General features: G+C 61.7%; 2 protein-coding genes across 6 annotated transcripts in view; both read left to right on the plus strand.

The window, feature by feature from the left end:
- The first annotated feature begins 204 nt into the window (after positions 1-204).
- DES (desmin) lies at positions 205-5,626 on the plus strand. The gene is made up of 9 exons (XM_005519721.3): positions 205-842; positions 2,308-2,368; positions 2,544-2,639; positions 2,729-2,890; positions 2,978-3,103; positions 3,803-4,023; positions 4,157-4,206; positions 4,495-4,577; positions 4,699-5,626. Exons 1-9 carry the CDS (start codon positions 292-294, stop codon positions 4,738-4,740), a joined length of 1,392 nt encoding a protein of 463 aa, XP_005519778.1. The 5' UTR covers positions 205-291; the 3' UTR covers positions 4,741-5,626.
- A 1,983-nt stretch (positions 5,627-7,609) lies between these two features.
- Positions 7,610-25,906, plus strand: part of SPEG (striated muscle enriched protein kinase) — a 38,752-nt gene continuing 20,455 nt past the window's right edge. The window contains exons 1-8 of one of the 5 annotated variants that reach the window (XM_088059224.1): positions 7,610-8,463; positions 18,995-19,034; positions 20,098-20,132; positions 20,524-20,613; positions 20,756-21,137; positions 22,190-23,709; positions 24,678-24,821; positions 25,597-25,779. In XM_088059224.1, coding sequence (XP_087915350.1) covers positions 8,055-8,463; positions 18,995-19,034; positions 20,098-20,132; positions 20,524-20,613; positions 20,756-21,137; positions 22,190-23,709; positions 24,678-24,821; positions 25,597-25,779 — 2,803 coding nt within the window. In that variant the 5' untranslated portion in view covers positions 7,610-8,054. Of the gene's footprint in view, positions 8,464-15,566; positions 15,792-18,994; positions 19,035-20,097; positions 20,133-20,523; positions 20,614-20,755; positions 21,138-22,189; positions 23,710-24,677; positions 24,822-25,596; positions 25,780-25,906 lie in introns of those variants that run through there. The other 4 variants (XM_088059223.1, XM_088059221.1, XM_088059222.1 and 1 more) reach the window with 4 other exon arrangements.

Raw genomic sequence — 25,906 nt, forward strand, 5'->3', positions numbered from 1 at the left:
CCAAGGACAGGGCAGAGCAGTGGTGTCAAGGCCTCACCAGGGAGCTCTGGGGTGCCCAGGGGTCTTTGTCAGCCGGGGGGTGTGGGCAGGTGAGGGGCAGTGGGCGGGGGCTGCGGCCATCTCCCCCGCGGCAGCATCCCCCAGCTGCCCGGCAGCAGGAGGGGCGGGTGATGTCAGCAGGATACAAATAGCGGCTCGCGGTCCCCTCCCGACGCCTCTCCGAGCTGTGCCGGCCGCTCGCCAGCCCTCTGCCTGCTCCCTGCTCCGGCCTCGCCTCCCCACGCCGCCACCATGAGCCAGTCCTACTCCTCCAGCCAGCGGGTCTCTTCCTACCGCCGCACCTTTGGCGGCTCCCCGGTCTTCTCTCGTGCCTCCTTCGGGGGCAAGGGCAGCAGCGGCAGCTCCGTCACCTCCCGCGTGTACCAGGTGTCCCGCACCTCGGCCGTCCCCAGCCTGTCCACCTTCCGCACCACCCGTGTGACGCCCCTGCGCTCCTACCAAAGTGCCTACCAGGGTGCTGGAGAGCTGCTGGACTTCAGCCTGGCCGATGCCATGAACCAGGAGTTCCTCCAGACCCGCACCAACGAGAAGGTGGAACTGCAGGAACTCAATGACCGTTTCGCCAACTACATCGAAAAGGTGCGCTTCTTGGAGCAGCAGAACGCCCTCATGGTGGCCGAGGTCAACCGCCTGCGGGGCAAGGAGCCCACCCGCGTGGCCGAGATGTACGAGGAGGAGCTGCGGGAGCTCCGGCGCCAGGTGGACCTGCTCACCAACCAGCGGGCTCGTGTGGAGGTTGAGCGTGACAACCTGCTCGATGACCTGCAGAAACTCAAGCAGAAGTGAGTGGGGGGGGGGGGGGGGGCTGGAAAGTCCCTGTGGGCATCCAACTCCATCCCTAGGGGTGGGTGGGGGCAGAGCTCACCCTGGCAGCCCCTCAGGTGTTTGCTGCTACCCTCGTGCCTCGTGCTCAGAGTCCATCATGATCCCAATACTCTGTCCCCCTAGACCACTTTCTGGTTGCCCAGGCAGCACCCAGAGGGTAGAGTGGCTCCCGTAGCAGGGGTGTCCACTATGCCCTCCCTTGCAGTGAGGCTGGGGCCCAGCTGTAACACCACAGGACACCCAGAGCTGGGATATCAACATGCACCTCACCCCGGAGTCCCCATCTCTGCTCACACTGGGAAGGGCTGCTGGGCCCCTGGGTGAGCTGGGCTTTGTGGGATAGATGGACAGACAGATGCAATCAGGTAGGCGGAAGTGAGGGGATGGGTAACCCAGGGAGGGTGCTCCATCAGCTCCAGATGTGAAGGAGGGAGTGGAGGAAGCGGCTTCACTTCCACAGGCCAGGGATGCTCCAGGCCTACTGTGAGTGTCCACGGTGCCCTGTGACCAGTGAGAGACTCCAGAGATGCTGTGGACTTGGCTGGTACTGGGGGGAAGAGAGTGGTGATTATCCACAAGGGTGGCCAGGCTGAGGGAACCCTCAGGGACTGATGAGCGTGGGGAAGCTGGCAGTAGGGGCAGATACTCAAGGGGAGTTGTATGTTCTGATGATGGTCTGCACTTTCCCTCCTGGACTCTGTGCCCTGGGGGACACCATTCCCTTGGGATGACACAGCCTGCTGCCTCCTGGTAACCCCAGCCACCACCACAGATGGCCAGCACTGGTTACCTCCCTGATGCTGGGGAGCTGGGGGTGGTGGTATGAAGGAACTCTCAGTGACAGGGGAGGAGCAGGGCCCAGAACAAACGGGTGTTGGGTTTCTGCCACCCCATGTGCCAGCACCACCTGGGCACCTCCATCTCCTCCCTGCTGCCTTCCCACTGACATGCAGCCTGTGGTGCTGTCCCCTTCCTTGACACAAGCCTGGATCTCCAGCTGTGACCTGAGCCTCTCCCACAGCAGTCCCCACAGCACATCCCATCCCACAGCATCGCTGAAACCTGTCTGTACTTCTGCTCTCCCTGGGAAAGCTCAGCTGGTGGCCATCTCTCAGACCCCCTGTGTCAGATCCTGCACCCTGTCCCCCAGCTGCTGGTCACCCTCCCCTATAAGGGCTGGGGCAGTGCGCGTGGCACTGAGCTGACCTCATGTCTTTGTGATCTCTCCGGCGTTGACTATAATAGGGAATGGGAGGAAGAGCCCCTGGCCCCCCGCCAGTCCTCTGCTGCCTGCCGGGAACACAGGACAATCTGTTTTCTTCCTACCGGGCCATGCTGGGCTTAAGCACAGCTTGGGGGGACATCACCACAGAGGGACAGAGCTTCCTCCAGACCCCCCTAGCCTCCCTTCTCTGCCTACAGGCTACAAGAGGAGATCCAGCTGAAGGAGGAGGCTGAGAACAACCTCGCTGCATTCAGAGCTGTGAGTACCTGTCCCCTTCGTGCTGTGTGGGAACCCTACCCTCTTCTCACCCCCATCTTCCCCCGGCAGTCTAGCCCCAGCACCAGGGCATGGTCCTGGACACAGCTTTGCACCTTCCAGCCCTCGTGCTCTCCCTGCAATCCCCCCACTATCCCTCATTCTGTGTCCCTCCCAGGATGTGGATGCAGCCACACTAGCACGCATTGACCTGGAAAGACGTATCGAGTCCCTGCAGGAGGAGATTGCCTTCCTCAAGAAGGTGCATGAAGAGGTAGGTCAGAAGTGGCACCCTTTTCCAATGGCATTCACGGGGCAGGGAAAATGCAGCGGGTGCCCTGAGATGTCACCTTGTCCACGCAGGAAATCCGGGAGCTGCAGGCACAGCTGCAGGAGCAGCACATCCAGGTGGAGATGGACATCTCCAAGCCTGATTTGACAGCTGCTCTGCGGGACATCCGTGCTCAGTATGAGAGCATTGCTGCCAAGAACATCGCCGAGGCTGAGGAGTGGTACAAGTCCAAGGTGCGGGAGGTGGTGGGCTCTGGGCTGGCCCCGGCACAGCGGGTTCCATCTCGGGGGCTGTACCCACTGACCGCGGTCTCTCCACAGGTGTCTGACCTGACACAGGCAGCCAACAAGAACAACGACGCGCTAAGGCAGGCCAAACAGGAGATGCTGGAGTACCGGCACCAGATCCAGTCCTACACCTGTGAGATTGATGCCCTCAAGGGCACGGTGAGCTAAGGGCAGCATTGGGAAGATCCCCAGCTTCCCTGCAGGGACCTGCTGCTCCAAGGCTGCTCAGGGACTTCTGGGACATCTCTGGGGTGGGGGGCTCTCTCCAGCTCTCTGAGTTGTTGCTGAAGAGGGCACTGTACACCACATTTGGGCTGCACCTCCCCTAGCAGTGGCCTGGGCTCCTACACAGTGTTTTGGCAGAGTCCTGGAATCAAAGTGCAGATTGTAAAATGTGACCCAGCCTGGGAGGCTCCAGGCAGGCGGGCACAGGGCTGGGGGTGTCTGGTTGCAGGCTGGCAAGGTGATTGCAAACAAACAGGGCACAACAGTCCCATTCTGGCACAGTCATGATCACAGGAGCCAGCCAGCAGCCACCAGTGCCACCCCCAGGCAGCCATCCAGTACTTCTGCAGCTCTCTGTGCCCTCTTGCTGGGGTAGGATGGCTTTGCTGGGGTACCTGGGCACCAGGGTGCTGGGGTTGCCTGGTACATGCCCAGCGTGTCCCTGTGAGACCCTGCTGCCTGGCACTGGGCAGGTGGTGGGTTACAGTCACTCACCATGGTCCCACATCAGCTGAACCCAGCCCGGGGCTGACCATGGCTCTCCCCAGATGCCCTGGCATCCCCAGTGCCCACCACAGGTGGCCCCTGGCTCCTCTGGGTTTCCCCCCTCACTGAGCACCCCCATCTCTCCAGAATGACTCGCTGATGCGCCAGATGCGGGAGATGGAAGAGCGCTTTGCGGGTGAGGCTGGTGGGTACCAGGACACCATTGCCCGCCTGGAGGAGGAGATCCGGCACCTGAAGGATGAGATGGCCCGGCACCTGCGAGAGTACCAGGACCTGCTCAATGTCAAGATGGCCCTGGACGTGGAGATTGCCACATACCGCAAGCTGCTGGAGGGCGAGGAGAGCCGGTGAGTGGAAGAGGGGCAGGACAAGCTGGGGAGACCAGCAGGGTCAGCGGTTTTTTTGGGGTCCGACTTTTTGAGGACACGCCTGAGGGCTAGGGCTGGCTGGCACTAAGCTTTCCCTTCTGTGTTCCCACAGGATCAGCATCCCCATGCACCAGACCTTCGCCTCTGCACTCAATTTCCGAGGTGAGCCTCACTCCATGTGGAGGGGGACCTGGGATGAGTTCCCAGTGTTCCCCAAAAGTGCCCACTTTTGGGGCAAATGTCCCTCCTGGGGGGTTGTAGCCGGGCTGGCAGGCTGGGGACACACAGGTGCCACACAGACCCCTTGGTATGGGGGCACTTGTTTGGGTGTCGCTGTGAGCTGAGGTGGGGTTAAACCAAGGCTGCTGAAGCTCCTCAGTGACTCCAGCCCACAGCTATGTCCCCATTCCACACGTCCCTGGTCCCATCCCCTGTGTCCTCCCCCCACAGAGACCAGCCCAGAGCAGCGGGGCTCCGAGGTGCACACCAAAAAGACCGTGATGATCAAAACCATCGAAACCCGTGATGGGGAGGTGAGCGCAGGGTGGCACCGGAGGGTGGCTGGGAGGCAGGGGACCGAGGAAGGCGCCTGTTCCCGCGCCCGGGGCTCCGGTGTGGCACGGCACGGCGTCTCACGGTGCTTCTCTCCCACAGGTGGTGAGTGAGGCGACTCAGCAGCAGCATGAAGTGCTGTAGAGGAGGCTGCTCCAGCAGCCCACTGGCACCTTCTGTCCCTGCCTCCGTCCCTCCGCCGTGCCCCCCTCCTGCTCCCCGCCTCGCCTCTCGGCGCTCCCCCGGCACTGCCTGAGGAGTCTCCCCCATGCAGCTGCCTCTGGGACCCCCATACCCCCCGGGCTCTCTCCTCCGGCTTCAAAAGGCTCGCTCTGCTTTTGCAGCTTCGCAGCGGCAACGCCAGCGTCAGGATCAGGCCAGGGCCGGGGGGCGGCAGGAGGGAGGGACGGGACAGGTGGGACGGGCTGGGGGGAGCAGGTGGTGGCCTGGGCCAGCTCCATGGAGAGCCGGACGGTCCCAGCAGCGGGTTCTGGATCCCCCCACAGGCCCCTTCCCACGCTGGGCACAGGCTTGGGGCTCACCCCACTCCACCAGCACCGCCGTCCCCGCTGGAGCTGGCCCTTCTCCAGGTGCACGGCGGCGATGCTAGGGATGGGGAGAAGCTAGGCATGGTCTGGGCTGAGCCCCCTGTTCTCTGCCCAGCTCCGAGCGAGGGGACCCCCAGCCTGCCTGTCCCCCCCCGGCCCGGGGGGCTCGGGCCCTTCGCTGCCCCCGGCCCGAGAGGCAGTCCCGTGGGGCAGAGGAGGGCAGTGCCCGCCCCTCCCCGTGGCGGGGAGCCCCCGCAGCAGGAGGCTGCACGGGGCCAGGCTCAGGAGCCGAGAGGGTACCCGTAGGTGGACACAGGAGAGAGGAGGAGTGAGTGAATGGCAGAGAGGGGGGAGAGAATGAGAGGAGCCGGAGAGAGGCCCGGGGGGCCAGGGCAGGCATCCCCAACCCTCGCCCCAATGCACCCCCACCCCACCACGTGTATGAGACTCTTCAGGCGGCTGAAATAAACAGCGGAGCATCACTCTGTCGTCTCGGTGCATCGCTGGGGCAGAGAGGGGATGGAGTGGTGGGGAGGCAGTACCTGGGGGAGGCATCACAAGGGCCAGGTGGATGGATGAGCCAGCAACTCTTTAGGCTGTCTCCTCCCTAGGCTGCTGGGACCCCCAAAAGGTGTATGACTCTCACATGGAAGGTTCTCGAGCATTTTGCTGCCTGAGGTGGTGTGTTTCTCAGTTGCACTGGGTGGGAAAGTCCTGTTGGGACAGGGAATAGTGATAGCTAAGCCCTGAGCAGGTTCGAAGGGGCTCTGGATGATGATCCTGTATCTCCCACACACCCCCAGGGTCACATACCATCTCCTGGTGGCTCTCACCTCCACAGACACCTCCTTTTTACCCCCACTTGAGACCTACCCAAATCCACATCTGCCTAGGACTTTTCCAAGCCCCTCCAAGTATCACCAACCTGCAAGCAAAGCTATCCTCATCACTAAGTGACCTCCTGGTCAAGAGCATCAGACCCACCATCCTATGCTTACATCCCAGGCTCAACCTCCAGCCTCAACCTGTCAATGCCATATGCTCTCTTCCTCCCAAGACACATGCCCCTCTCCCTGTGGTCAGGTTGTGGGCATCTTGGCTTCAGCTCCTTCATCCCAGCACTGGGGGATGCTGCAGTGGAACCCAGATTTGAGTATCCCATGTGGGAGAGCAATTCAGGATTGCTTTGCTCTGGAAGATGTTGGAGGGTCCACAAAACTCTGCCAGGCAGCAGATGCCAGGGAGGGCAGTGGGCTTGGTGGGGGGTGATGGTTTAGGGACAAGGCCTGTGCTACTGCCAGCAGTGGGGAGTGGGCCGGGGGTGTCCCTGATGGAGAGGCCAGCGCGACAAACCCCAGCTGGGAAGTGTTGGATCTCAAGGGATATCTCCAGCAGGTGGCCCTGTGACATCGAGGACAGTCCCCAGGTTGCCTTGGCTTGGGATGACACCTCCCTCCCCGCCAGCCCAGGCTGGCCGTGCCAGAGTTCAGTCCCTGGGGGCAGGCTGGGGACAAAACATTCCTTTGCTTTCAGGGAAGAGGCCCCCAGGCCTCTTCTGGGGCTGGCTCAGCCACTCTGCAGCCAGGCTGTGGGTCCAGCAAGGCATTCCACTCCATTGTGCCCCAGCCATGCAAGCTGGGAAATCCTGGGATTTTCTCCTTTCTAGTGATGCTCCAGTGATGCTGGCATCCTTAGGCTGGTGGCAATGGGCTGTGCCAAAGCCGTCGGGGCTGGCCTGCAGCTGGGAAGCACCGTGGCATGTCCCTGGCGTCCTGCTCACATAGATTTACTGCCCCTGGCGAGGGCGGCTGGGGCCAGGAGCTGAGGCGTCACCATGGCTCCAGGAGATGGGGAAGCCCTGCTTTTCCCAAGGATGGCCAGGCAGCATCTGGCACACACCATCCCTGGCTGCTCGCTGCCTGGAGCCCGGCGTGTGGCAGCTGCCACAGGGCGCCCCAAAGCCGAACAGCTCCAGCAGGGCTGGCCGGGAGCTACACTGCCCGGGGCAGAGGCAGCCGCCCAGTGAGAGAAACGGAGTCTTGATGCGTTTGCAGCCTCCCGAGCAGGGAGGATTTGTGGTGATCAGGGATGCTGGAATCCCCACCTCTGCTGTCTGCTGGGAACGGAGCTAGGGGGCCCTGAAGGGCTGGCTCCCGCCCGGGGTCTTACGTTGCAGGAAGCACGACGGTGTCCTTTCCCTCCACATGCCGTCAGGGTCTCTCTGCCCTGATCCAATGACACTGCCGGAGAAGGGGAAGCGGGGGAGGAAGGCTGGGTCCCCCCCGAGCCTCTCAGCTAATATGGAAAGGTGCTGGCCCTTTTCTATCTTTGCAAGTGGAGCTGGGCTGCAGGGACGGGGCAGCAGGCGCAGAGAGGGGGAGCCCAGCCAAGGAATGTGACATATCAGAGGCAGCTGCCACTTCAGGAGAGGGGGCAGAGGGAGCGCAGCTCGCCGGGGGCTGCGCGGGACGGGCCGGGCCGGGTGAGGGGGGGGACGCCACGGCCCCAGCACGGGGACGGCTCAGCGAGCGGGCAGCACCCGCGGGACTCGCACCCCGGCCGGCGACGAGCAGGTGCCGAGGCGCTGGGCGGGCTTGGGGGTGCAGCAGAGCACGGGGTGTGAGTGCCACACTGCACCGGGCGCTTGGTGAGTGGCGGCTAGGCTAGCAGGAACCCGAGTCCCAGCCTAAATATAGTCCCTTGCTTGCCCACAGGCTGCGACCTTTGGGGCTGCAGCCTGTGGGGGGTAGGCACCGAACCGGAGGGCGCTTGGACTGGGGGGTCGCCACTGCCCCAGCGCCCCAGTCAGGCACCCGGCACCCCCAGACTGCAGGCAGGGGGAGAAGAAGGGCACGACGTGCTGGTTTGGGGTGACACGGGTGGTGGGTGGTGGTGGGGGAGCTGCAGGCTATGCACCGAGCACAGGGACGCAGCGGCACGAGTAGGGCCGGTGGCGAGCCTCGGGCAGCCCCGCCGAGCCCTGGCATCCCCCCGAAGCGCGCCAAGGTCACAGCAGAACCGGGGCCGCCCCAGGAGGGCTCAGCTCGCCTGGCAGCACCATATTTTGTGAGGAAACTGAAGAATGCAGCGATCGGCACAGGCTGTGACATCCGGCTGCGAGTGGTGGTGGCGGGCAGCCCCCGGCCCAGCCTCCGCTGGTACCGAAACGAGGAGCAGCTGGCCCAGGGTGGCGAGGAGTATGGCACCCTCTGGATCCGGGACAGCAAGAAGGAGGATGCCGGTGTGTACACATGTGTCGCTGAGAATGAGCAGGGAGAGGCCATGACCAGTGCTGTGCTGGCCATCATTGACATGGAAGGTAAGAGTGACGTGGCCACCAGCACGGTCGTGCTGGCACAGACCTCGGCAAGTGTTTGCTGAGGGTGGCAGCAGTGCTTTGCAGGCTCTTTCTGCAGTGCCCTGGGGCCAGACAGGGCTGCTGAGCTTTGCTGCGCCCACCCTGCTGCAGGCTGGGGTGCCCGGTGCCGGCAGCACTGGGATGGCTCTCCAGCCTGGAGCGAGCATGTGGCTGCAGTACTCGCTGCCAGGCCAGGCTGGGTGCCAGGACTGGGCACAGAGGTGTTGGGAGCATGTGATGCCAAACCTGCTCGGGGCAGGAGGAGAGACGGAGAAGAGAGAGAAAGAGAGAGAGAGAGAGATGGGGATTGAGCACATGGTACTAGTGGTACCACCCACCACAGCAACCAACACGGTCCTCAGTACCCCCCCACCAGCTGCCCACGGGCAGAACTCCCGCACGATCACCATAATTGCTCTACCAGGCATTGGAAATGCACTGGCTGAACTGGAACGCCAATGGGGCTAGGAGGAGAAGCCTAACATGTGAGAGGTGGGGCTGACGAGGAGGTGGAGCTTGTGCCCTGCGGTGGGCGAGACCTGGTAGTTAGTCAAGGCAAATTGACAAGCATTTGCTTATCCCTGTGGCAGCCCCTCTGCTCGTCACCATCACCCCTGGGTGCAGCAGTCAGAGAGGGAGTGCATGGGGGCTGCACTCCCAGCCCCATGGGCTTCGTCCTGTGGGTATGGGGCTCAGCCCCCTCTGCCCCATCATCATGGAATCATGCAATCATAGAGTCATAGAATTATTTATGTTGGAAAAGGCCTCTAAGATCATCAATCCAGCCCTTAACTGGCAAGTCCTGGTTAAACCATGTCCCTAAGTGCCACATTTACGTGTTTTCTGAATACCTCCAAGGATAGTGTGTCCGCCACTTCTCTGGCCATCCTGTTCCAGTACTTGACAGCCCTTTCAGTAACAAATTCTTCCTCATGGAGGATGGATGCCACCTCCCTAGGACATTGAAGGCCTGAGTGTTGGGGAGTGTGGAGGCAGGCTGCATTGCTCTGAGATGTGAGATATGCTGTCTGCATGGGGACAGCGAGGATGAGGAGTGAGGGAAGCAACACTGAGTCCTGAGGCTCCAGGGAAGGAGCTGCACCTGGAACTCTGCAGAGATGCTGCACCTTGAGCAGGGGACTGGATGACTGTGGCAGGTCAGAAGGAGCCTTCACAATGCTGGAGGGGAGTACTGAGCCAGGAGACTGGAGAAGTGGTGTTTGGAGGATGGAGGAAGGTTTATGTGCAGGTCAGGAGCCTGGTGGGGTAGCAGGAGGAGCAGAGAAGTGTGCAGCAGGGGTTCTGTCCTGCAGTGAGTCTGTGTGGAGTCGCTGTGCAGCACGTCTTTGGGGACCGTGGCCTGGGGAAGCTGGATGTGAGGTGTGTGCAGAATGGAGACATGCACTGCCCTGGAGGAGGGGCAGCCTGTCCAGGGTGGACAGCAGGGGGGTCACCCTCTCTTCATGCATGCAGCTGCACCTCCCCATGGCCACACCAGTCTGGGCCCCAGTGCTGCACAGCACAGTCTGATTTCCCCAGGTGCCCGTTCCCATTGTGCTGACGCACTCTTCCCTGCTCCCAATTCCCAGCCTCCACCTCACCACCGCCTTTCTGGGGCAGCTGAGGGAGGGACGGAGCAGCCAGGATTGCCAAATGTGCATTGTGAATGTCACCCTGCCTTGGGCACTCCTCCCAGCAGGCTCTTGGCCATGGATGCACCACCATTGAGCAAACAGCCACCCGAAAAGGTATCCCTGGGCCAGAGACACCTCTGGAGCTGTGCAGGCTTTGGGGCACTGGGTTGAGCAAGAAGCAGGGCAGCCCACGGTGTGGCTTTGTCATTGTGGCAACACAGAAATGTCTTTGTGGTGTTCTGTGGCAGTGCCAAGAGAGTGCCACATCCTGCCAGGTGCTGGACAGGTCTCCAGGGATCACAGAAGTTCCACTCTTAGCTCTGCCATCCTTGTACTGGGAAGGGACATCCCATCCTTGTTCCCTGGGGCACTCTGTGAGCCAGGTCATCAGCCACTTATAGGGCAAGAGGGATGTGTGCAGGGTCCCCAGGCAGGATAAAGGCTCTCTCTGGACTTAGGATCCCAGGCCTCTGTGTCTGGAGGTATTGGAATGCTCTTGCTCCACTGGTAAGATCAGCTCTTTCTCTGGGCTTAGGATCCCAGTCCTCTGTGTCTGGAGGTGTTGTTGTGTCCTTGCTCCATCTGCCACTGACAGGTAGTGGTCTCTGGTGGGCACAGAGCCCCTTTTCTCCCTGGTGCACTGCCAGGCTGAAGATCTCTGTGGGGACAGCACTGACTCTCCCCAAGGTGGCTCAGGTCCCTGCTGGTGGCCTGGGGGGGCTCCGTGCTGCTCATCTCTGTACTCAGCCCGGGAAGCTCCTCCTGTACCAGCTCAGCAGTCCCCCTTGCTCACACAAGCCCGATTTAGCTCCTCTAATCTCTTGCCCTGAATCTGTCGCTCCACCCCACTAATGATTTTCTCCTGCTCTTCTCCCAGGTTCCCTGAGCACGTCAGCGCTCACTGTAGGGAGCGGGGAGAGCATGTGTGGGGCTGGCCAGGCAGCCAAGTGCCAGGGCTGCCAGGGGCACACCATTGCCACTGTCCCACCTTATCCCCCCCCATGCCCCACTGCACTGCCCCTCTCCTGCTGCAGGCTCTCCCTAATGCCCCAGCTCCGTGGGTGCAGGTGGAGTGCATTGATCCTTCTCACAGCAGCACCAGGCTGGTCCAGGGGCTTCCCAGGTCCACCCAGGGAACCTTCAGATCCTTCCAGCCAGCCCTGGCCCCTACCATAGCTCCATTGCTCCTGGACTTGCTAAAGCCTTTATCACCTCTCAGCTGCATCTCCTGAATTTTTTCCCTGTAAACTGGATTAAATCACCTCTTAAGAACCCGAGCTAATCTCCTTTTAGAGCCTAGTCCTTGTTCACTCTGCCAGAACTGCCTGATCCTCCCCACCCAGGCTGCCTCTCATTTCAAGGTTGGATGTGTCCATCTTGGGCTCCCTGTGCAGGGTCTTGCTCCATTAGCCTCCACCTGCACTCAGCAATCAAACCATCTTGGAGCCATTCCTCTGCCCAGGAAACAGCCTGCACCTGCCTGCATTTGGGGGCAGGAAAGGGAGCAGAATCTTCCTGTGTGTGGTGGCCCTGCATGTACCCTTCCCGTGTGAGGAGTTACAGTGGGGCAATGCTGATGTAAATTTTCAGCTGATGGTGCATGGCAATGGCAGTGGAGCCCACTGGGGATGGCTGTGCTGACAGCGTCCCTGGTGGCTCAGCATCCCTGGCCATTTATCTCAGTGCCTAATTTTAGTCTCATAATTTGCAGCACCGTGTCCATGTTTAATGCCAGCTGCCCCAGAGTGGCTCCCACCTCTGCCCCCATCCACCTGGGCAGGGGGCTGGTGTGGTGGCCACGTGTGCCAGGTTCCCATCCCAGGGGCTGTCGGAGCAAGACGTCTGCTCCCAGCGAGCGGGGTGGTGAGTGCAGCTGTCCAGTCAGTCACCTCCACCCCTGCCCTCTCGCCTGCTGCTGGAGGGTTATTTTTGCTGAGGAATGTGCCATCCCCTCGGATTCTGGCAGGCTGCAGGGCTTGTGTTACAGGCAAGAGGCCGAAACCCAGGCCTGCAGTTGGGTAAATATAGCACCAATATTCAGGACTGCATGAGGGGAGGACAGCCTCTTCCTCCTTCCAGGGCTGCCCATCACTCCCATTGCCCTTCCTGCCTCCTGACACCAGGTTGCTGGCTCGTGCCCTGGCATGGTAGCACTGGGAAGGGGCGTCCACCCTGGTGCCTGCACTCTTGCCTGCTTTCCCCCACAGCAGGCATTCCCTCACTCCCAGCTAGGGGCTATGCCGGAGGCTGGCAGAGCAGGGATGTAATGCCTCATGCCATCCTGCTCCATGTCCAGGTGCCCAGAGCCAAGGTCACATCACTGTTTTGCATCCCTGTGTTCACTGCCTGCAGTGAGCACCGTGTGCATCCTTCTTGTGGCAGCAAGGGAGGCGAAGCTGGAGAGGGCACTGGGCTGTCCCAGCCCTTGGGAGAGGGGGGACAGCACAGCACTGCTCCTCCACAGGATCAGAAAGATGCTGTGGTGCTGCCCTGCCCGGTGGCAAGGGACATTCCGTTGCTGTATTTATTTTCCCTGGGGATAGAGCTACGGAAGGTGCCCACCTACCCAGGCTCCTAGCACATCCCCACCTCCCGCCGCCCATCCCTGGCAGATCCAGGAGGTGCAAACGCATGAAAGATTCATGCCCAGACCTCCTCCTACTCGAGACGCCGCATGCACACACCACCATCAATTATTCAAGCTCTGAGACAAGGGGGCTGCTGGCTGGGACCGGGGGCAGAGGGCTGGTGCCAGGCCAGAGCTGTCATAGCGGGTCAGGATCTGTGCAGAGCAGCCAGGAGACTCAGCAAGGTGTGGCTGTGCTTCTTGGAACAGTGGAATTAATGCTGCATTTTGAGCAAGTGTTTGCTGTCTGCTTTGCTTGGGGCTGATGTGTGTCCAGCAGGCAAAGCTGGAGCTGGGTGGCAGTGGGGCCACCTGCTCCAGGTCTGCTTCTTGTCCATGCCACAGCTGCGCTGGCTGCTGTTCTCTGTCCTAGGCCCCTGACCTGCAGGGCAGCAGGACATTGTCAGGGCTGCCCCTGGGCTGGGGCAGGGCAGAGGGGCAGCCCTAGGTGCAGGTGGCCATCACCTCCCGTGGGACATTTGCAATGACTTCGGCTTTGCCCTGATGGGGGAATTTGCAGGTGCCGCTGCCACTGAAAAGGAGTTTTGCTGCCTGCGACAGGCACAGCCTCTTGGAGGTGACCCGGCTATTCCCAGGGGTTCAGCATCTCTGGCACAACCCAGAGTCACTCCTGAAGCTTTTGCTGAGGGATGGCTACAGAGTCACAGTTGCTGGGAAGAGCTGTGCGCCCAGCAAGCCAGGAGCTGTGACCAATGGGCAGCAGATGTAGGATAGTTGGATACACAAGTGACTGTGTTTTGGCTGGACAAAGGTGGTCCTCCCTGACGCCAGCCCTGGGGCTGTCCTTGTGGGTACTTTGGTGACAGCACCTTTGCCCTGGCACCACTGTGTGAGTCCAAGTCCAAGCCTTGGTGCTTCTTCCCAGCATCTCTGATGAGTCTTTTAATCCCACTTGAGTGTGAAAAGAAGGCACAGGCTGTGTATCTGCAGGAGGACCACAGGCATGCACAGATAGGGTGAGAGTACCTGGCAGGGAAGCCCTGGGTGCAGGTACCCTGACATACACGAACGCCACATTTACCCAGCTCTGGCTCAAGGGTACCATTTCTGTCCCCACCCAGGGCTGGGGGACTGGGGGCAGCAGAGACCTCTGTCTCTGACAGGAGATTCCCTTAATGCCAGCTGTAGCATTTGTAGAACTTCTCTGACGTGCAGGGTCTCCACGGAAACTCCGCAGCATCACTCGAATTGTGGGACTGACAGAAATGTTGTATAAACAGCTCCTTTTGTACTGGGTAATTTGCAAGTTATTATGGAGCCATGAAAAGCCTCACGTTTGGAGTTATGAGCTGGGAGGGGAAGCAGAGAAAAGCTACCAGAGCTGCCAAGCATCATGGGGAGCGTGATGCCTGTGAGCAGCTCCTTGTGGAGCAGCTGGCTCCCCAGGGGATAGGTGAGCAGCATGGGGACAAGCACTGGGAGGGGAGGCCTCCAGCAGTGTCCCCATGAATGCTCTGCAGTGGGAAGGGACAGCTCAAACAGATGGTGAGGCCAGGACCGTGGCAGCCTCTCCAAGGGCCTGGAAAGGGGGCTGATGAATGCTGCAGGGCTTGGTGAGTTGATGAGGCAAGGTATCGAGAGCTATGGGGCACCAAGAGCTGTGAGGGGCATGGCATGCAAGACAGGACCTGCTGAAGCTGTGGGACTGGGATTACCCCTCTGGCTTATTTGTAGCATCACCCAGAAAACTGGGACAGGCCAGCAGGGCTTGGGATGGTCAGCTGGGGAAGGTGTGCCAGGGTTGTGCCAGCACCCCAGGAACACTTGTAGGTCTTAATGTCCCTGACCAGCCTCACTGGGGACTCCCACCCACAGCTTCTGTCCACATTGCAGGAGCCCCATGACAGCTCAGTCCTGGGCACAGAGTCCTGCTGTGCCGTGGGTCCTCACCCCAGCAAGAAGGGAGCTCTTGTGTGTGTCATGTCCCATGGACAGGGACAGCAGCCTAACTTCCCAGGTTAAGCTTGTCTCCCCACCAGCCACAGAGCAGTGACACTACGCCAGGGCTGAGCAGTCCCGGCCTGCAAACCTATGTGGGTCCTGAAGCACCTGTGGGGCAGGCTAAGAGGTTTGCCTTGGCACCGTGTCTGGGACTGGAGGCTGTGTGGTTTGCCAGGGGAATTTGTGTGAAGCGCTGTGCCAATATTAGCTCCTGTCAATGTACGGCTGTGCTGTGACCCACACTCGTGCCTCGGCAAGGGGACCTTTCTGCATTACCGATGACTGGAGGATGTGGGGGGCTGAGCAGAGGCTGGCAGAGTGATGGTGAGCCTGTGTCTTAGCAGGGCAGTGCCATGGCACACTGCAGATGTGCTGCTGGGTGCAGACTTGTGGCAGCTGTGGCAGTGGAGCTGTCCTGTGTGGGAGCACTCTGGGGACAGCACACAGAGCCCTGCTGTGTTTTGTTGTTGCTATCCCAGCTGGTCTGCGTGTGGGGGCTGCAGTGGGGGGCCGTGTCCTAAGAGAGAAGCACAACCCCTCTCCTGGGCAGTGTGGCAGTATGGACAGGTGAGAGGGAGCAGTGGTAGAGCTGCGCTGCCTGGCAGGGGACTCGGACCTCCGACTGCCGTGTAGACAAAGCCAGAGGTGGAGAGACCATGTACCCGCCTCAGACATGCCCCTCCCTCCCCTCTACGACAGTGGCCGTCGCCCCCCACCACCTGTGCCCTGCCTGTCCCCCACCGCTGTCACTGTGTGCCAGGGCTGGCGGGGAGGCGGAGGCGGAGGCAGGCGGGGGAAGGATGGAGGGAGGAGCACTCCAGTGATGCTTCATGCTCACAGCTCCAGCCCTCCCGAGAGCCCAACCTGGCGAGCCCTTTCCTCTGCCTCCACCGTTCCCGGCTGTCGGTGGTGAAGGATGCTCGGAGCATCGCTTGCTTCCGCGACGTGCTGACAGCGGGGACCCCGCCGGGAGCGGGCTGCCGTCCTGCCGGGCCTGAGTCTGTGTCGCCGGGCCAGCAGGGCTCTGCAGAAGCATGAAGAAGATCTGGGTGAAGAAGCGTTTCCAGGTAAGGGCTCCAGGCTGCCGTGCTGGCGGGTGCCGGGAGAAGGGGGCAGTGCCGAGAGCGGCTGGGGATGGGAATGGATGCTGATGGAGACGGGAATGGGGATGTGAATAAGGATGGGGATGGGAGTGTCCCTCCAGCCCTTCCGTTGCCTCCTGGGGCTCCCCAGGGCTTTGCACAGCACCAGCTTCAGCCCCTCTTGCAGAACTAGGTGCCAGCTGCTTGCCTGGGCTCACCAGCCCGGGCAGGAGGGGCAGAGGGCAGGGGCTCAGCACCTCCTGTGCCAACACCCGGGCTAGGACCCCCGCCGGGGCCTTCCCCACGCCCCTCTCTTCCCTCTCTGCCCTCTGGAGTCGGGGCAGCAAATGGAGGCTGCTCCACGGCTCCCCCCAGCCCCACTGGCGGTGGTCACGGAGCTGGAGACGAGGCTTTGCATGCGTCATCCCCTCCGCGTCAGGAGCATGCCTGGCACAGGCAAGGCTCCTTCGCGGGCCCGCCGCACGCTCCGCTGCCGAGCAAGGAACAAGGACGTCACTTGGCCTCGGCGGGGGATGGAGGATGGGGAACATACTTCCAGGAAGCCCCCCGCCCCCAATTCCCCCGGGCACACAAGCCCGATGCACAGCCTCCCCGCTGTCGCCCTGCCTGGTGGCCCAGAAGGGACTGGGAAGAGGCTGTCGCGTGCAGCACCTTCCCAGGGGTGGAAGATGCGCGACGGGACAGGTCCCCAGCGAGAGAAGGTGCAGAGGGTCCCTCTGGGGCAGGATGGTACGCACAGCCCAGCTGCCCCATCTGCATTTGGGAACAACAAGTCCAGGAGCTTGTCTGTGTGGCAGAGCAGGGTCCTTCACCGCTGGCTGAGCATGGGAGGGGTATCAGAACAGCCACAGCAGTTGTCTGTCTGCACCAGGCAAGTCACTTGCACCCTCCCCACCTCATTCCATCACTGCTCCCTGTCTGCCTGTCTCACACAATAGGCAGCAGTGCCATGTGGTGCTGGGCTCCACGTGCTAGGTGGTGGCAAGCTCCGTGGTCCCGGGTGATCCTTCACTTCCCCTAGGCCCCATGGCCACGGTGAGGGATGCCCCATGCTTGGGCCAGTGCAGGACCCCAGCCTGGGCAGGTGGATCCATGCCTGGCACAGGGGAAGGAAGGAAACAACTCCAGGTGTCACCCAGCTACATTGCAGTGCAGGGTTGAAGCTGGGTGTGGGTCCCAGCCAGCTCTTCTCTCTACTCCAGGCTGGGTAGGCACAGAGTGTGCTCCTGGGGTACTCCACCCCTTTTCCCAAGATGCAAATGAAATTCCACACAGGAGAATTACCCCCACTCTCTGTCTATCCCCTTCATGCAGACTCCGACCCCACACCAAGCCCTAAGCTGCTCCTGCCCCCTTTCCATCTCCTGTCCTGGGGCTGACTCTGCATCCCCCAGCGCTTGTTCCCTAGTGGGCTGCAGGTGGGTGCTGTGCTTGAGGCAGGTCCAGTCTGCAGGGTGCCCTGATCCTACAAGGTGCCCTGACCCCTCGGTGTGCCCTGATCCTGTAGGGACCTGTTGAGAGGTGAAGGGGAGGGGGCTCAGCCCCTCTGTAGCTCTGGGCAGTGGAGCCCAGGCCCACTGGGTGCAGTCACCATATCTGATGGGGAGCCGATGGCGCCTGTCCCCGGGGAAGCCACAAGAGTACCCGATAATGGCACTCAATTGCATTTTCATTTTTTAATGGGGGAATTATCCGCCGATGGTGCAGTTAATCACTCATCTTTCCCTGTCCTGGAAGACGGGCTTCCAGCCAGAGCCAGCACAGTCAGCCGAGAAGGGGAGGTGAAGCCTGGCTCAGCCTGAATACAAATGTATCTCGTGCAGCCGCTGCCCTCTGGCCAGCACTGCATGCAGGCAGGGGGTTGTGGGAACCCCTGAGCGCTGCCCATGTGCAGGCAGCACACCTGCAGTGGCAGCAGCTTCGGGCTTTGTGAAATGAGCCTGCTGCCCTTCAAGGGCAACTAACTGCTCGCCATGCTTGGCTGTCCATCCCTGGTGGCTGGCTGTCCCTGGGGTCTGGCTCTCCGTGACCTGCTTGGGAGCCGGAGGGGTGGCAGGGCAGGAGGGGCTGGTGGAGTGAAGGGCTTCAGGACAGATGTGTGTCCATCCCTGGGCTCCACACTGGGGAGACAGGGCATGGGCCATCAGTGTCCTGGGGAGACCCTGTCACCCAGACTGGCTGGGAAGGATGCTGAGTCCTGGCAGCCCAGCCCTGCCTGTCTGCACTCCACATTCCCAATTCTGCCTGCCTTGGAGATCACCCCGTCCCTCTGCTTTCCTGGGATATGGCGTCAGTGCACACTGGGTCTGGCAGACAGGCTGCCCTCAGCTGGTCCCTTCCCTGGCACACAAGTGCCCGGCCCTGGGCTGCAGCACAGAGGGCAGCCAAGTTGGCAGGGACCTCCTGGTGCCTCCATCCCATGCTCGGGTCCCACCTGCCTGCCCAGACGGCACGAGTGAGTGCAGCCCTGATGTCTCCAACCCCACACCAACAGGCCAGTCCCGTGCTGCCAGGCAGCCTCTCTCTCAACTGGCATGGCCTCTACAGGGGATGGAGGATGCTGTCCCCATGCTGGGACGGCAGCCATGGTGGAGTCTGGGCCAGTGCCTGGAAGACATTTTGCTGGCCAAATCCCCATGCTGGCTGGGTGGCATTGAAGGGGCTGCAGAGCACTTGGGCAGCAGCCCAGGCAAAGACTTTGCTGCAGGCTATGCCAGCTACAGGCAACAGTTCTGAGGCATCTGGGATGCTCAGGACTGTCACTCATGGGCTTGGGCTGCAGCACAGGGCTGGGGTTCACAGTGCCATCACCAAGGGGACTCTGTGTGTGCGCGTGCGCACAGATGTGTGTGAGTGTGCGTGGCTGGGCATGCGCTACATGTGCCCACCTACACCCATCCATCTCTGTGTGCGCGGGGGAGTGTGCCTGTGGGTACCCGTGGGCGTGCAGCGAGGGTGCTTGTGAGCGGTGGCAGGTGTGCCCTGCCAGTGGGAGGGCATGAGTGGTACAAAGTGTGTCGTGCCAGAGTGCGTGTGAGCAGTTGTGGGTGTGAGCGGTGCTGCGTGTGCAGTGTGTGTGCGTGCGAGGCGCGGCAGCGGCGCGTGTCTGTGGCAGGACGGGTCCATGCTGTGCCATGGGTAACGCTCTGTTCTCTTTTCCTTTGCAGAAGACCGGCCACTCGCGGCGCTTCGGGCGCTTCACGCATGGTGCGTTGAGTTACCAGGACCCGACTCCCCCCCGCCGCCCCAAGTGTGCCGGGATGGGCTCCACCACCGTGCTGCAAGGGGCAGCGAGCAGAGGCTGGGCAGGGCTGGATTGCATCTTGCCAGCCACAAAACAGGGTCCCAGTCCGCCAGGAGCTCACAGCATCCCCCATGCAGCTGGCCTGCTCCCGGCCTTGCAGCTCTACTCGCTCAAGGGCTACCGGACTGTTGTGGCCAGGATTGGGAATCTGATGCACAAGCAGTGCATGGAGCAGCTGGTTGTGTGCTGGGCTGCAGAGGGGTAGCCCCCCACACACCTTAAGAGTGCAATGGAGAGGAGCAGCGGTGGGGCTGGGGACATGTTCCTCACTGCAGGGGTTGCTGCTGCAGCTTGTGAGGGCTTGGGCAGTGGCAAGGAGGAAAGTCAGTCCTTCCCTGGCAGCATGGCACTAGCTTTCCTGGAATGGGACATTAGGGTGATGCTGAAATGGCCTTGCCACATCCTGCCCAGTGCGGGGCAGCTCTTAGTGATGCCCTGTCCTGAGAATGTTGGCTTTATCAACCTCAGCTGTGCTGTGGAGCACAGCTGTATTGTACAGCACTTGCAATGGTGGGGCAGAGAATGGACTTGTACGTGCCAGGGGGAGGCTGCGTGCACATGGACACGTGTCCGTGTGCTCCAGCACCCCCAGGAGCACCCAGCTGGGACACAGACTGGGGCGGTCCAGCCCCAGGCTGAGATGCACTGTGGAGCACAGAGGGATGTGTGGATACTGCAGCGGTGAGGTCAGCAGCTCCAGGGATAGGGGGTGGCTGTCCTGCTGGGCAAGATGTGGCTGTGGCAAAGAGAGGGAATGGTGCTGTGCACTGCACAGGTGGGACCGTGTGTGTGAGGAGAGGGTCTGTGTGCAGCACTGGAGCGGTGTGCAATGAATGTGGTGCAGAGTGGAGACATGGTGGGGAAGTGCTGGGGACAAGGAACCCCCCTGCTGCCCCCCGCGTCTCCGCAGGCCGGGCCGATAACCGGGTGTTGATGTCTCTCTCTCTCTTGCTGCCCCTATGGAAGCGAAGTTTTCCGCTCCTGCAGGAAACAAAGCTACGGTAGGAAGACCTCTTCCCCAATGCCACCTCTGTCCCCATAGTCGACCGTTTCCCAGCCTGCCACCCTGCTCTGTCACTTCCACTGTCTCCTTGCCCTGCTTTTTTGTCCCCATGCCGTCTCTGCCAGCTGCATTCCCACTGCTGGCACTGCCTCCCTTCCTCCCATCATCTAACACTGTTCCTGCCTGCCCTTGCCCTGCTGGACTTTCCCACTCTCAGTCCTGCCTTTCCCTACTGGCAGCTTGTCCCTGCAGGTCACAGTCATGCTTCCTACCCTGGAGCTGCTTGGGAACTGCTCTTGTGCTTCTGGAGCCAATGGGTCTGCAACAGGCAGTACCAGTGTGGTCTGCTGTCTCTGTACACTCACTCCCTACTCTTCCCTCCCACTCAGACTCGGAGACAGGTGAAGATGAATCCAGCGACCCCCAGGTGACACAGCGCAGTGATCTCCAGGATGAGACAGCCTTCAGCACCCCCACGGGTGAGCAGGGACACCTGGCTGGCACTGAGCCCTGACACTGGCTGCTGGCCATGCCTCCCCACAAGGCCTCTGCTGGCCAGGCTTTGGGTGCCTGAACTTGTCCCCTCAGGCACCCAGTCTTGGCTCATCCCTCTTCTCTCAGGTGGGTCTGACACCCTTGTGGATGCCTCCATGAACACAACACCAACCTCGGTGCTGGCCCTGTCACAGGCAGAGGAGCGCTCCAGCTGGTCAGGCAGCCAGCAGACCGTGGTGGAGAAGGAGACGGATGCCAGCCTCTCTGCACGGGGACCTTACCTCCGTCCTGCTGCCTGGCCGCAGCCGCAGGGAACCCCAAGGCAAGCAAACACGCCGGCCCCACGTGGCGCCGAGGTGCGGCACCTGGGCGTGGAGCCGTTGGTGCGGGCATCACGGGCTAATCTGGTGGGCACGAGCTGGGGGTCAGAGGATAGCCTTTCGGTGGCCAGCGACCCGTACGGCAGCGCCTTCAGCCTGTACCGAGGACGGGCGCTCTCACTCCATGTGTAAGTAGCCAGGGGAAGCACACGGAGGGGACATCGCGCTGGGGCCATCTCCTTCCAACTCCTGCAGCCATCTCCTTCCCTCCACCTGGGCTTTTTTTGCCTTCACCTTCCTAGATGAGGAGTGGGGACTCTGAGCAGTAGGCAGCCTGTTCTTGGTGAGAAGGTGGGAGCAACACAGCCTGGGGGTTATGTAGTGGGGTCCCTTTCTGCTGTGGCCAGGTTGAGGCTGGGGGTATCCCCTGTGCCACTGCTTGAACTGCAGTACCTCACCCGCAGATTATGCCGTGGGTATTTTCCCGTTCCACCCCTCCATGGTGCTCTGCACATCCCGCAGTGTGGGGAACCGGAGGTGCACAGTAGCCTGGGACACACACTGACAAGTGTCTGCCCACGGTGCAGGGGTGGCAGCAGGGTCCAGGGACATGCTGCCTCCTCAGATCCTGCTGATGTGCTCAGAGCCCCCATCCCTCCCTGCCACCTTTGGTTCCTGAAGGCCTTTCCTTTGACCTCCATCTTGCTCTATTTTTGTTTAAGGCTGCTTGTTCCACCAGAACCTCATCTCCACCTTATGATTTCTGCTCTGCGTTTGCTGAGCCCCTCTGGGGGCAGTGGGATAGGAAGATGTACAGCATGTGTACAGGCAGGGCTTGCAGCCTTGGGGATACCCTCTGGCAAGGCTGCACTGCCTCAGCACACCAGGACACCCCAGCAAACTGGGGCACCCCCCAGCCCCTAGTCCTGTCTGCATGGTGGCCTGGGGAGGGGACTCACTGAGTATTCCAGCATCACCCTTCTGCTCCATGAGTACCCCTGGACAAGGGGTCCCAGCAGCCCAGGACTCTCACCTAACCCAGCCAGCTCCCAATGGTCTTGGGGTGACCAGATACCCTTGCTGGGACCCCTTGAGTCTCCCCAGTCACAAGGCTGCCCTGACTATTTGACCCCCTTGCTATGGCCCATTGGGCACTGTGGTGCAGGCTGGAAGCTGGGGTGCAGCCAAGCAGGTACAAGGGTGGTCTCTAAGCCATGCTCCTCTGTCTCTGCCCTTGCAGCAGCATCCCCCAGGGAGGCTACCGGAGAGATGACCTTCACAGAGGCCCTGTCTCTCCAAAGCCTGGTGCAGAGCCCCCAAGATCCCCCGCAGCCCTGCCGCTGACCGCCAAGCCACCCATCGTCCGCTCGCCATCTCCTCGTGCTGGCACATGCCTGCAGCCACCCACGGGCATCGTGTCCCAGCCTGCTGCCCGTGGCCCTGGCGTCCCCTCCTTCACACCCGTGACCCCTCGCAAGAAGTCCTCGGTGCCGGTAGAGTATCAGGACGTCGTTCCTGAGGAGTACGAGGAGAAGATCAAGAAGCCCAAGTCCTCTGGGTACTCACAGGGCAGCACACAAGAGTCCCGTCCGCAGACACCCATGAGTGACACCTCTGGCCGCATCTCCGTCCGGGCATCCCCCAAGCTGGTGCGTGCTGGCTCCAGGATCTTTGAGAGGCTGCAGTACTTTGAGGAGCGGCAGAGGAGCCTGGAGCAGGACAGTCCCTTTCCTGCACGCTCCAACCTGCCCCTGCGCAAGACGCGCTCCTTTGACCAGCCTGGCACTGGCTCGCGCCGTGCCAGCACTCCGGGTGGCTCGCGGGAGGACCTGCGGGAAGGTGGCCGCTGGGAGCTGGGCAGCACGGCAGCGTGCCGGCGTTTGGCCTTCCGGCAGAAAGCCGCATCCTTTGATGAGCGGGGCAAGTTCGCCAACCGCATCTATGCCATCGAGCACAAGTTTGCAGAGGAGCTGACCCGCATCAAGCGGACAGTCTCCAAGCAGCAGCTGCGGCGCTCCCAGGAGCTGTGCAAAGCCGGGTTGCCTCCGGCACCCTCACCCCCAGCGACCAGCGAGCCTCCTGCACCCCGTGCCCCCCGCACCTCTTCCTCTCAGGGCGCCGGCGGACGCAAGGCACTGCCACCCAAGACCTGCCCGCCAGCAGAGAGCACACACGTCATCCAGCACCTGGCACTTTCCAGTGTGGTGTTGGTGGGACCTGATGGGGAGCCACTGCCAGGGGGGCAGCGTGGGAAGAGAGCCCCAGTGGGGGGGGGTGGTGTGGCTGGACTGCCCAGCTCAGTGGAGGATGCAGGTGCCAGGAAGAGTCTGCAGCAAGAAGGCATTGGGGAAGTGAAGAAGAAGGAGCAGTGGCCGTTGGCACAAGCCAGCCCGCAGGGAAGGGTGGCCCTCTCGCAGGCGGGTCCCGCCGAAGGCAGCCCGTACCCAGATGGAGGCCCTGCCCGTGGCCCTGGGGCAGTGAGTGAAGCCCTGGCTGCCCGACTGGCTGTGCCCCACGGACTGTACCGGCGGCCAGAGACGCCCACAGAAGTGCGGTTCCTGCCTTGGGCAAAGCCAGGGATGGAGCAGGAAGCTCGTCTGGAACGAAGCTGGGCAGGACAGCATGGTGTGGGCAGGGAGGTGGAGAGAAGGCAGATGAAAGTGTCAGAGAAGAAAGAGAGTGGCCGGATGGCTCAAGAAGGCAGGAGCACACGGAGCAAGGGGAAGGGACGCCGAGCCAGGCCCACCTCTCCAGAGCTAGGTAGGGCCATGGCTTTCTGCCCTCCTGCAGGCACAGAGCTGGCCTGGCCAGCCCCTGGGTGGGTTGGGGGACCTCCAGCCTGCCCCTGGGAGGCGTGGGGAGCTCAGGGGTGGAGTGGAGGGATGTGACTCAGGAGGCTGGGGTAGCTGGCACCAAAAAGTGCCATAAGACAGACCAGCCTGGCTGCCAGTTTGCTGGGCCTTGAGGTTACAACGCTTGCTATCTTCTCCATCTTCTCGCTGCTCTCGCCTGGCACAGAAAAGATACAGCGGGCTGACTTCTAGCATAGACCCCTGGCCTGGGGCAAAGGGCATCCACTGCAACTTGTCCTGTCTGGGCCATGCTTGGTGGTCCAGGCAGGACATGCAGCCCAAGCTTCCCCAGGGGAAGGTGGCTTGGCTGGGGGAGAGGTGTCCTGCCCATTCCAGCATGGAGCATGGTATTCCAGACTATACCTGGGCTGGGAGCTTCTTCTAGGCTCTGCTCTAGCCAGAGAAGTGCCAGGCCCGTGTGTCTGAGGCTCCTGGCACAGCCCCAGGACTTTTGATCAGGTGCTGGGGCCATGAGAGGGGAGGGACCTGGGAGATGCTTGCTGATGTATTGGGGTGCAGCAGCTAGCATCCCATGAGGGACTAAGGGAAGTTCAGGGCAGGGGGTGCAGCAGGCTATACAACCCTCCTTCTTCCACACTCCCCTGTCACCTCATCTCTTATGCCCTATGGGGATGTGCCACAAGCTGTATGCTACCTGTCCCCCGTCTTGTTCCCACTGCCTGCTCTGTGCCATGTGGATCCTGATGTGGCCTTTTTGTCCACTGCATGGTCCAAGTACCTGCTGATGCCCCAGCGAGGGTGTGGTTGACCAGTGGGTTGGGAGACCCGTGCTCTGCCTGCATGCAGCCCAGCGTGGCACAGGAGCCACTCACGTCACCCTGCTGACAGCCATGGGGTCCATCTCTCCCTGTGCAGAGTCCTCAGATGACTCCTATGTGTCAGCGGGTGAAGACCCCCTGGAAGCCCCCATCTTTGAGATCCCCATCCAGGACATGACAGTGGTCGTGGGGGCAGAGGTGCTGCTCAAGTGCATTGTCACAGCCAACCCCCAGCCAGAAGGTGAGCCGCCGTGGGGCTGGGTGTCAGGGGCACGAGCATGGCAGAGGGGCTCTCCGCATGTCCGTGTCCTACCTGCGCGGTGTGGGACACCCAGCCCTGAGTTGGGTATCTCAGGGGAGGTGATGTGCCCACCCTGGGAGCACCCCTTCTGCCCTTCCTCCCTTCAGAAAGGAACGAAGTGCTTGAGCACTGCGTGCCAGGTTATGGTACAGAAAGCAGGGTGCCTGCTGTCCCCCAGGGCTGGGCTGGGCTGTTGGGAAAGTGGGAGAAGGGCCACTGAGCCCTACGCGGGCAGGGACGGGTGATGCAACCTGATCTAGTGGGTGACGCCCCTGCCCATGGCGGAGGAGGTGTTGCTGGAACTAGACGATCATCAGGGTGCCTTCCAACCCAAACCATTCTATGATTCTCTGATGCTCTGGGCTGCTGTTGGGACAGCTCAGGTGGTTTTAGGGCTGATGGACTCCGGGACTCCAAGACGTACGCGGGGGCAGCCGGGTATCCAGGGCCGGTGCCAGTGTCCAAAGCCAGGCAGAAGCCAAGCAGCTTTAATTCCCTCTTCCAGCCTCCACTGGAAGGCAGGAGGATGTTCGGAAGCAGATAGGAGCCAGGCCCGGTCTCTCTGTCAGAGGGCCGAGGGATCCCGGGGCTGCTCCCCATAGCAAATGGGTCCTCAGGCCAGGCAAAGGAGCGCCTGGCCTCCCCGGGACCCTGCGCAGTGCCCGGGAAAGCTCGGACTCTCCTGCCCACGCGTGACCCCCGCCTCTGCCGGCAGTGTCCTGGAGGAAGGACGGGGTCCCGCTGCGGAGCAGCACGGCGCGCCCCATCAAGGCGGAGGGCGAGCGGCACACGCTGCTGGTGCGCAGCGCCCGGGTGGCCGACGCCGGGCTGTACACTGTCACCGCGGCCAACGAGGTGGGGGCCACCTGCTGCAGTGCCATCCTCAGCGTGCGGCCCGGTGAGTGCCGCGGCCGGCGGATGGAGGGAGGCCGGGAGGGAAGAAGGGAAGCAAGGAGGGAGGCAGACGGGGAGGGAGCGAGGGCTGGCGCCGCGGTAGGCTGGCTGCCAGCTCTGCCGCTGCTGTC

The sequence above is a fragment of the Pseudopodoces humilis genome, chromosome 8 (assembly GCF_049639895.1).
Source record: "Pseudopodoces humilis isolate 2021_Gansu_Grassland_sample_001 chromosome 8, ASM4963989v1, whole genome shotgun sequence".
Classification (NCBI taxonomy): Eukaryota; Metazoa; Chordata; class Aves; order Passeriformes; family Paridae; genus Pseudopodoces; species Pseudopodoces humilis.